Source organism: Leopardus geoffroyi, chromosome A1 (assembly GCF_018350155.1).
Source record: "Leopardus geoffroyi isolate Oge1 chromosome A1, O.geoffroyi_Oge1_pat1.0, whole genome shotgun sequence".
Lineage (NCBI taxonomy): Eukaryota > Metazoa > Chordata > Mammalia > Carnivora > Felidae > Leopardus > Leopardus geoffroyi.
The window spans coordinates 205,535,222-205,544,671 of record NC_059326.1 but is presented as its reverse complement, the minus strand read 5'-3'; the positions used below and the strand labels follow the sequence as shown (position 1 = coordinate 205,544,671).

The window sequence follows — 9,450 nt, the reverse complement described above, 5'->3', positions numbered from 1 at the left end:
CCCAGAGTCCGACGCGGGGCTCGAACTCACGGACCGCGAGATCGTGACCTGGCTGAAGTCGGACGCTTAACCGACTGTGCCACCCAGGCGCCCCACAACAAGTTGATCCTTTAAATCACTCAGTTGAATTTTTGTTATTACCTTGTAATGTGGTCTATGGCATAGTTTCTTAAAGCCCTTTCAAAGTAAGGCTGGACAAGGTGAGTAAAATGGGTAACTGTTTTGACAGATAAAAAAACAACAACACTAGCAGGATTTCAACAGTACTGTATCCGGCGTCTCTTATTCTGGCCCTATGTTGCTGCCCTTTTGTGAGATGCCTACCTTCAGGAATTTTTAAATGTACCTATATTTTTAAGTAGAGAATACAGACTCCTCACCTTGGCATAAGGTCTTTCATGATTAGGCCCCTGGCCACCTCTCTACTCTCATTTCTGCCAATCCCCAAGAACACAAACAGTAAATCGGAGACTGAAAAACAATTAGAAAAAACCTCCACGCCTGGCACGGCAGTGCTGAGAAGGAAGCAACTGGTTATTATGCCTAAGACAGCGGAGGAGGGCAATCTATTGAATAAATAGGGATCACCTAGGCCCAGATGAAGTGTAAACGGGTCCCAGACAGAACGTCTTTGGGTGAAGTAACCAAGTTACAAAGGGCCGAGAGATTTCATGGGACCGAGTGAGGTTAGCAAGGCTGAGGTCTGAAGTGAATGGGGCCGTGAGCGGTGCTTCGGACTCCATTCGCGACGGCACCTGACTGGGCCACCTCTCGATTCCCTTCCGGGTGCGGAGGCTGCCCGCGGGGAGACGTGGCAGGGGCGAGACGGGAGGTGCGGGGCGGGTGGCCAGCCGCCCGGAGGAGGACGCGCAGCGCGTGACTCTGCGGCGCGTCACGTGCGGCGTCGGCGGCCATGGCGGGAAGCGAGCCCCGCAGCGGAGGCAGCGCCCCGCCGCCGCACCACAGCGACTGGAGTCGGCTGGAGGCCGCCATCCTCAGCGGCTGGAGGAACTTCTGGCAGTCGGTGGGCAAGGAGAGGGCAGCGCCGAGGGCCTCCCAAGAGGAGGCGGACGAGGAGGCCAGTACCCTGACGCGGCTGCCGGTGAGTGGCGGCCACCGGACGCGGAGGACCGCGGGGCCGGGCCGGGAGGGGCGCCCCGCTCGGGCGGCCTTGGGGGCCTCGCCGCGCCCGGGCCTGGGTCTGTCCCGTCCTGCAGCCATTCCGGGCCGCGTCGTCACCTGGGAATAATGGTAGAGCAGAGACGCCGAGGCGTTGACCTTTGGTCCTCCGCCGCGGGACCGATGGTCGCGGCGGAACTCACCGCAGGGGGGGCGCCCCGCTAACCGGCCGGGTCATCCTCACGTCTTCAACCCTCCCAAAGCGAGTTTTGGTACTGGAACGCCCTGACGTCATTCAGGAAAAGAGGAGACCACGCCAGACTTTGTGGGTAGCCTGGGGAAGCCTTCAGCGACTGTGTTCTCAGTGGCTCTCACCTCAGGTTCAGGGTCCAGAACCCCTGGGGGCCACCTCCCCTCCCCCTCCCCGCCGGAAACACTCGGCTATGACGCTGTGGCTCTTCTCCCACCGCGTGTTTCAAGCACCGACCCTCACACTTCATTGAGAAGTTACAGGCGCCTCGAGGGGCGACAGGCCACAAGAATTATACACCTGATTTATTGTTAAACTCTTCAGGCAGATGGGAAAATGGAGAGACGAAAAATTTCTTCGAAATTATTAAACTCTGTATCTCGGCTGAACTCTTGACACCTGCCTGTGACATCTATCAGAAATTGAAAACTGCAGGCTTAGAATGCCTCCAAGGATCTCCCTTTTGTAGAGGTTCTTGGAAATAATAGATTTTATGGAGGAACTCAGATGACAGATTTATTCTTTGATTTGCTCTAATGACAAGATCAGAAGTTTGTCAGCTTCATAAAGATTTTATGTTGAAGGCTAGATTATTTCCTTAAGTAGTTTGTTCAAGTGAACGGTGTGGCAAAATATCCGTGAGAAATTAAGAATCTGGTTATTTTGCTTGAAAAATGAATGTCTCGGTGTGTCAAAAATTAAGTGTTCAGTTAGGTTTCTCTTTTGGTGGCAGGAAATTAACTTCCAAATAGTAGATTTCATTATTAAGAATACTGACACACCGATCTTTGGTTATCTAGTATAATTCTTCCCAAGTTTTGTAATTTATCATGATATAATCATTAAAAAGACAAACTCTTTGGTTGACCTTTGGTTTCCCAGTGTAATAAAATAAATTTTATAATTTATTATCAGAAAACAATTTTCCAAGATACGTTTTTCATGCCTTTTACCTATTTGCTGTTTCCATTTCAGATTGACATACAGCTATATATTTTGTCATTTCTTTCACCTCATGATCTGTGTCAGTTGGGAAGTACCAGCCATTATTGGAATGAAACTGTACGAGATCCAATTCTGTGGAGATATTTTCTGCTGCGGGATCTTCCTTCTTGGTCTTCTGTTGACTGGAAGTCTCTTCCAGATCTAGAAATCTTAAAAAAGCCTATATCTGAGGTCACTGATGGTGCATTTTTTGACTACATGGCAGTGTGAGTATCTAGTTTTATGAATTAAAAAGAAGATACTATATTTGACTATATTACGAGTCAATAGTGTAAATTAGTCTTGGCTCTGCCACTAATTTGTTTCATGGAATTTGGGTCTAAGTGTCTTTTGTAAAAATTGAGGATTAAGTTAAATGACTTCCTTCATAGGACCCTTTCGTTTTTCACATGTTGTTATTTGCCTGTGGTGCCTGACTCTAGACTATTTCAATAATTGTAGATAGTTCATATGCCAAGAAGTAAAACACTTGTTAAAATTTTCATTATCTATAGAATACTTGTTATTTTGTTAAATGATAAATGCTTTTCTGTGTCCAAAGAAAGAATGATCAGCAATTAGAGACCAGTTCTTTAGCAGGAAAGAACAACATTCTCAAGATTCTGGGAAGTAAGATTTTGTTATCATCCAAAAGCACTGACACTTTTAAATATCGTGTAGCTGAGAGAATTAATGTTCTTGAACAATTGTAATGCATTGGATTCTATGAGGGGTGCTCTTTGTATGTTTACTTAACATGATTTTCAGGCAATAAAGAAGGTATTAATTATCCTTGTGTTACGGATGTGGAATTGAGGTTCAAAAGGGTTATGGATTTGCCTAAGGTCATATAGCTTATAAGAGACTGTTCTGGTTGGAATCCTATCATGCTGCATTAAACATATAATGTCATTGGGTCTGGATATAACTTCCTTTATTGAGGGCCCCACATTTAAGGCATGGTAAATAAAATTAAAAGGTATTTGTGTTTTAGGTAAAGATTTTAGTAGCTATAGTATATTTTTCATATTTTATTTAAGGTATTCATATCTTTCCTTATTCTAATGCAGATGCTAAGTCTTGTGAAGCTACTTGATTAAAATGTATGTGTTATGTTATATATAATTTCAATAAGTGCTACTGTACTCTCAGTTGCTAGTTGTTATTTGTACATTGTCCCACAACAAGTATATCATGCTGTGGAACCAAATTTTCCCCAGGAATAGTAATAGTCATAGTAACTACCATTCATGATCATATAAGGTGTTTTTTTTATTGAAGTATAATTAACATACAGTGTTATGTTAGTTTCAGGTGTATAATATAATGATTCAACAGTTCTATGCACTTTTCAGGGCTCATCTTGATATGTGTACTCTTGACACCTTTTATATCACTCATCTCCCTACCAACCTCTCATCTGTCAACTACCAGTTTGTTCTCCATATTTAAAAGTCTGTTTTTGTTTTTTTTTGGTCTCTTTGTTCATTTGTTTTGTTTCTTAAATCTATAAATTAATTTCTGATCCATACAACCCTGGGTTAATTGTTATTGCTTAAATAATGCAGATGAAAAAAACTTCAGTTTAGACTATAAGTGGCTTATATAAATAAAGTGGTAAGGTTTGGCTAGATCTACCTAGCTTCAAAGTAGATTTTTTTTTCCTTCTTGAATTACAAGGTTCCTAAATAAAGATCATTATCTTGTTAGGTTAGTGACTGTCTCAACCAGCTTGATTTAGTTAAAGGGATTTAGGTTTTATTTTTATTTGGGTACTACGTTTTAATTTTTGCTAACATGTAGAATTGCTAATTTAGAAATTTATAGCTATTGAAAGAAACAGTTGTTTTTTTCACATGATTCTTAGTTGGCTAGGTTATCCATAAGGAACATTTGAGCTTCTGTGTATATGTAACACTTTTTAAACTGTTCCATTAGAGGCTGTTAATAAGAGTACTTAAGAAATTTGGTTAGGGGCACCTGGGTGGCTCAGTCGGTTAAGTGTCTGACTTCGGCTCAAGTTACGATCTTAAGGTTCATGGGTTCGAGCCCCACGTTGGGCTTGTGCTGACAGCTCAGAGCCTGGAGCCTGCTTTGGATTCTGTGTATCCCTCTCTCTCTGCCCTACCCCACTCACTCTCTCTCTCTCTCTCTCTCTCTCTCTCTCTCTCTCTCTCAAAAATAAGCATGAAAAAAATTAAAAAAAAAAGAAATTTGGTTATATTGGTGGACTTAGTGATTTTTTTCTTTTTCTTTTTTTTTCTTTTTTTACATCTAGAGATACTTATGCTAACTATCCACGTAGTTTATCTTTAGTGTGCGGTTTTTTCAATCTTGGCACTACTGACATTTCAGACCAGGTGTTTAGACCAGTTGTCCTGTGCACTGTAGGATGTTTAGCAGCATCCTTTACCTCTGTCCACTAGATACCAGTAGCACCACCCGCTGACCCCCAGTTGTAATGACAAAAATGCCTGAGAGTCATAATGACAAAAAAAAGGCTGAGAATCACTACTCTATGTAGTGAATTTTTTACAGCTGTAACAAGTGTTAGACCAAGTATTCCATGAGAAAAATCTAAATGAAAGATTAGAAAGTAAGTAACTACTTCCTGGGGAAAACTTTTTCAGCTTCTGGACCACTTCTACTCCCAGAGCACCTTTGTTTTTTCCTGTCTGGCATTCAGCATACATATTATAATGGTGTCTGTCCTCCATGTCCCTCCATGAGGATTCTAACTACACAATTATTATATCTCTTGTGTCTAGCAGGTTCTCAATAAACTATATATTGTTGAATGAATAACTGCCTAAATTTTTTTGTCCTGATTTTCTAATTGTGACAATTTTATATAGCTATAAAATGTGCTGTCCGTATACAAGAAGATCCTTGAAATCTAGCCGTCCTATGTATGGAGCTGTCACGTCATTTTTACACTCATTGATCATTCAGAATGAACCACGATTTGCTATGTTTGGACCAGGTTTGGAAGAACTGAATACATCTTTGGTGTTGAGCTTGATGTCTTCTCAGGAGCTTTGCCCAACAGCTGGCTTGCCTCAGAGGCAGATTGATGGTAATTTTCATGTTAATCTATAGTATATAATAACTAAAGCACTTTGAACTTGATACTTATGTTGAATAATAAATTAATTTTTAATTAATTACATCTTTGATGTAATGAAATAATAGTAATTTGGTGAATAGGAGCCCCCTCCTTGGTCCCAGTGGGTTGAAAGAATTGATTTACTTTTTTATAAGAAGTGAGCTTTCCTTTATTTTCTCAAGTTTGTGTAATCCAGAATGTAAGATTATGTGAAAGTAAGTTATATGTTATCAAGATGTTTGTACAGTATTTACCATATGTTAAAAGAATGTTAACAGCAAAAATCATTCAGCATCTACTGTGTGCAAAGTACTTTGCTATATATTGGAATTTTTTAAAAGACCTCAATTAATACTTTCTTCTTTCTATGAAAACGATAAGTTAGTTGGCATGCAGGAGATATAATAAACATACCTAACAGTATAATCTAGCTTATGCTTTCCTCATTCATTTATTGAGAGCACCTATTAGATACTAAAGGTGCAGAGATTTAAAACAAACATCAGCAATCTTTGTCCTGAAGATACTTAGTTTAGGTAAGGGCAGAGACAAGTATGAAGGTGATTCGTGTATGGTATAATTAGCCTCCTGGGTAGAAAGATAAGGGTCAAAGAAGGCTCCATGTTGAACATGATGCCTTATTTGAGTCATTAAGATGAATTAAAAGAGGCCATTAAAATAAGGGTAAAAGTATTATGAGCAGTGAGCACTACATTTCTAAAAGCACAAAATTCTGGATACATGTGACCTTTTGAAGTAGCTCTTGTGTCTACAGTGGGGCTAGGTGAGAAGACACCTGTATGTCATGCTTAAGCATTTGGGAGCTGTCAAAAGATTTTAAACAGAAGAGCGAGATGATCAAGATTGTATTTGAGAAAGATCTGGCTTTTAAGTGGAAAATTGATTAGAAGAGGCTATAAAGATGTGGAGACTCATTAAGAAACCACTATAATATTGTGAAGAAAGTATGAAGGATACAGTGTTGACTGATTATGTATTGGCAGTATTTCTGATGTGGTTTTCATATTGGATGATGGTGCCATTCACTAGGATAAGGAAACACAGGAGGAGGAAGAGAAACTTTACAGAGATCTGTATAGGGAGAATGACAGCCACTCTTTGGAGTATGCTGACTTTGATAACTCTGGGAGATATAAGTAGAGATGCCCGCTATAAGCAATCCACTTGTGTGGAAGCTGCATTAGGGCAGGCTAGCTTTATTCTTGGCTGTCAGGCATGTAATAGACTGTCAACATGTATATTTGATGAATGAATGAACAAATGACTTTGTGGATTACTCTATGCATCCAGATCTTAAGAGTAAGATCTGGGTTAGAAATCAAGATTGGGAAATCATAGGGTGTCTGTGTGGACTTGAGAGTTTTTGAGTATAGAGAGGAATATTGTGAACCAGGTGCTGAAATCTTCAGTGAATGTTTAGAGGAAGGGGTTGTCAAATGTCATAAATGACATCCTAAATGTCATGGATATCATAAATGATGAGGCTGAGGAAGGGGAGATGGTCCTGCAGCTGAATGGTGTGTCCAAAAAGAGATGAAGTTTCAAAGAGAGCTGGTGAGTAGTAGGACATGGAAGTGAGGAGTAAAGAGAACATTGACTCCACCTCTTTGTCCTTAGATATGAGAGGATAAGCAATTTTGTTAATTGAGAGTCTTCTGCAAGAAAAGCAGCATTTAAGGGCAGGCCAGTTTCAGATAAGGCTGTGAGGTGGAACACTTTAAGAAGAGGTTGGGGATATGGGGAAATTTGCTGATGATGAAATGTTAATTTTATTCTTCAGACAACAGCAGAAGTGTTTGTTTTGAAAATGCCAATCTAATTATGCCTCAAATGCCACAAGATCAGGGAAGAATAGAGGGATGGGTCACTGGCAAGGTGGTACAGAACAGCATGGAGATCATACTGGGCTGAGGTTAGATGTATTGAGAGGGTAATCTCTGGAAATTAAACTGAGAAAAACAAAAATCAGAGATATAGTAGAATTTGTTTCTTTGATCTCTTTGGGGATCTCTTTGGAGATCTCTTTGGGGAATTTGTGTACCAGACCTGGTGGCCAGGGGACTAGGGTCATGCTTGCAGTCTCAGCCACCAGGATCTCTACCTATGTGTTGCCTGGAATGGTGACATAGGATGGCATGGCAGGTTTATTTAAGTAACTAGATTGGCTGTAATTCATGGATCGATAATATCAAAGGTGGAGTTGTCCTAAAGAGGTAAGTAAACGTGAGATTATATTAAGTTGTTTTTGAAGAGCGATGGCTTTGAAGGAAAGAGAAATAATTAGGCATTTTCAAGCCATCTCTCCAGTTCCTGTCAGAAGAGTGGACAGTAGGGGACAAAAGTGGATGTAGGAGACTGGTAAAAAGTGATTGCAAAAGTCTAGGTGATAGGTATGATAATTTAGACTAAAAGGAGGGAGTGAGGATGGAGAGAAATAGATCTAAAAGGACATTTACATAGCAAAAAGAAATACAGCCATAGAAGAAAGAGGGATCTTTTCATAATGCAAGAGGAGAATCAGCTCCTGAGTGTTAACACATCCAAAGAAGGGAAGATGTTAAGAAAGAAGGACAAATGACAATGTTGAATAATTCAGGTAAAGGTAGTAAGAAGCTAGTGTTTAGCTAGGAGTTTTACATATACAGTCCCATTTAATGCTTACAGTATCTCTAGGAAGTATGTATTTCTATATTTTGATGTCAAAACTTTGGCTCACAAAATATGACAATGTGTGGCAAATGCAGATTATAACCCAAGTCTAATTCCAAATTTCAGTATCTGCATATTTCCTCAATTTTCTGAGGGGATACTGGTGAGTCCCCATCAATTTATATGTATATATATATTAAAAAATTTTTTTTTCTTAATGTTTATTTATTTTTGAGAGAGACTGAGACAGAATGTGAGTGAGTTAGGGGCAGAGACAGAGGGAGACACAAAATCCGAAGCAGGCTCCAGGCTCTGAGCTGTCAGCAGAGCCTGACGCGGGGCTCAAACTCACGAGCTGTGAGATCATGACCTGAGCCCAAGTCAGACGCTCAACCGACTGAGCCAACCAGGTGCCCCGACTCCCCATCAATTTAAAAACATTTTCAGAAGGAGAAAAAAGCCATTTCACTGAATGTATACATGGAGTATATGACTAATGAGAAACATAAAAGTTGGTAAATGAATCTTGAGGATAGATAGTAGCTGTTATGATGCAGCTGCTACTGATATTATACAGAAGGGAAAGCTCTAAGCCTAGCAGTTCTTTGTTCTTTATCCATATTTTTATTGCCATATGAATGAAAATTGCATACGGCATCTTTTCTTCAACATAAACATTTCATTTTATTCCAAAGCTGTGTGTAACTTGTCATGGACTTTTATTTGCTCATTTTGCTTGCACTGGGTAATTTTTTTCAATCTGATGTTTTTCTATATTTATTAATGACTTGTTTTGATAACTGAAATTTTCTTCTTTAGGTATTGGATCAGGAGTCAGTTTTCAGTTGAGCAACCAACATAAATTCAACATCCTGATATTATATTCCACTACCAGGTAAGGCTGCCTACTTGGTGGCCTACCTGAGGCATCAGGACTTTGATACTTTAGGGGGATGGTGCTTGTTTAGTGTCTGTTTATGTCTTATATTTACATTTTTCTTATAGAAAGGAAAGAGATAGAGCAAGAGAAGAACATACAAGTGCTGTTAACAAGATGTTCAGTCTACAGAATGAAGGAGATGATCAGCAAGGAAGCCGGTATACTGTAATTCCACAAATTCAGAAGGTGTGTGAAGTTGTTGATGGGTTCATCTATGTTGCAAACGCTGAAGCTCATAAAAGTAAGCATTATCTTATTTTCTTTTTAAGAGCACGTTTCTTTTTTTTCTTTTTTTGCAAAGCAAATAAGACATTTTTAGGCTTAACTGTGACTTTTTAAGCATATGATGGTTAATTTAATAAATGTGATTCTATGACCATT

General features: G+C 39.9%; 1 protein-coding gene across 9 annotated transcripts in view; it reads left to right on the top strand.

The window, feature by feature from the left end:
• The first annotated feature begins 904 nt into the window (after positions 1 to 904).
• Positions 905 to 9,450, top strand: part of FBXO4 (F-box protein 4) — a 55,330-nt gene continuing 46,784 nt past the window's right edge. For all 9 annotated transcript variants that reach the window (XM_045439196.1, XM_045439218.1, XM_045439186.1 and 6 more), the window contains exons 1-5: positions 905 to 1,102; positions 2,345 to 2,580; positions 5,209 to 5,429; positions 8,949 to 9,024; positions 9,135 to 9,310. In XM_045439196.1, coding sequence (XP_045295152.1) covers positions 914 to 1,102; positions 2,345 to 2,580; positions 5,209 to 5,429; positions 8,949 to 9,024; positions 9,135 to 9,310 — 898 coding nt within the window. In that variant the 5' untranslated portion in view covers positions 905 to 913. The remainder of the gene's footprint in view (positions 1,103 to 2,344; positions 2,581 to 5,208; positions 5,430 to 8,948; positions 9,025 to 9,134; positions 9,311 to 9,450) is intronic.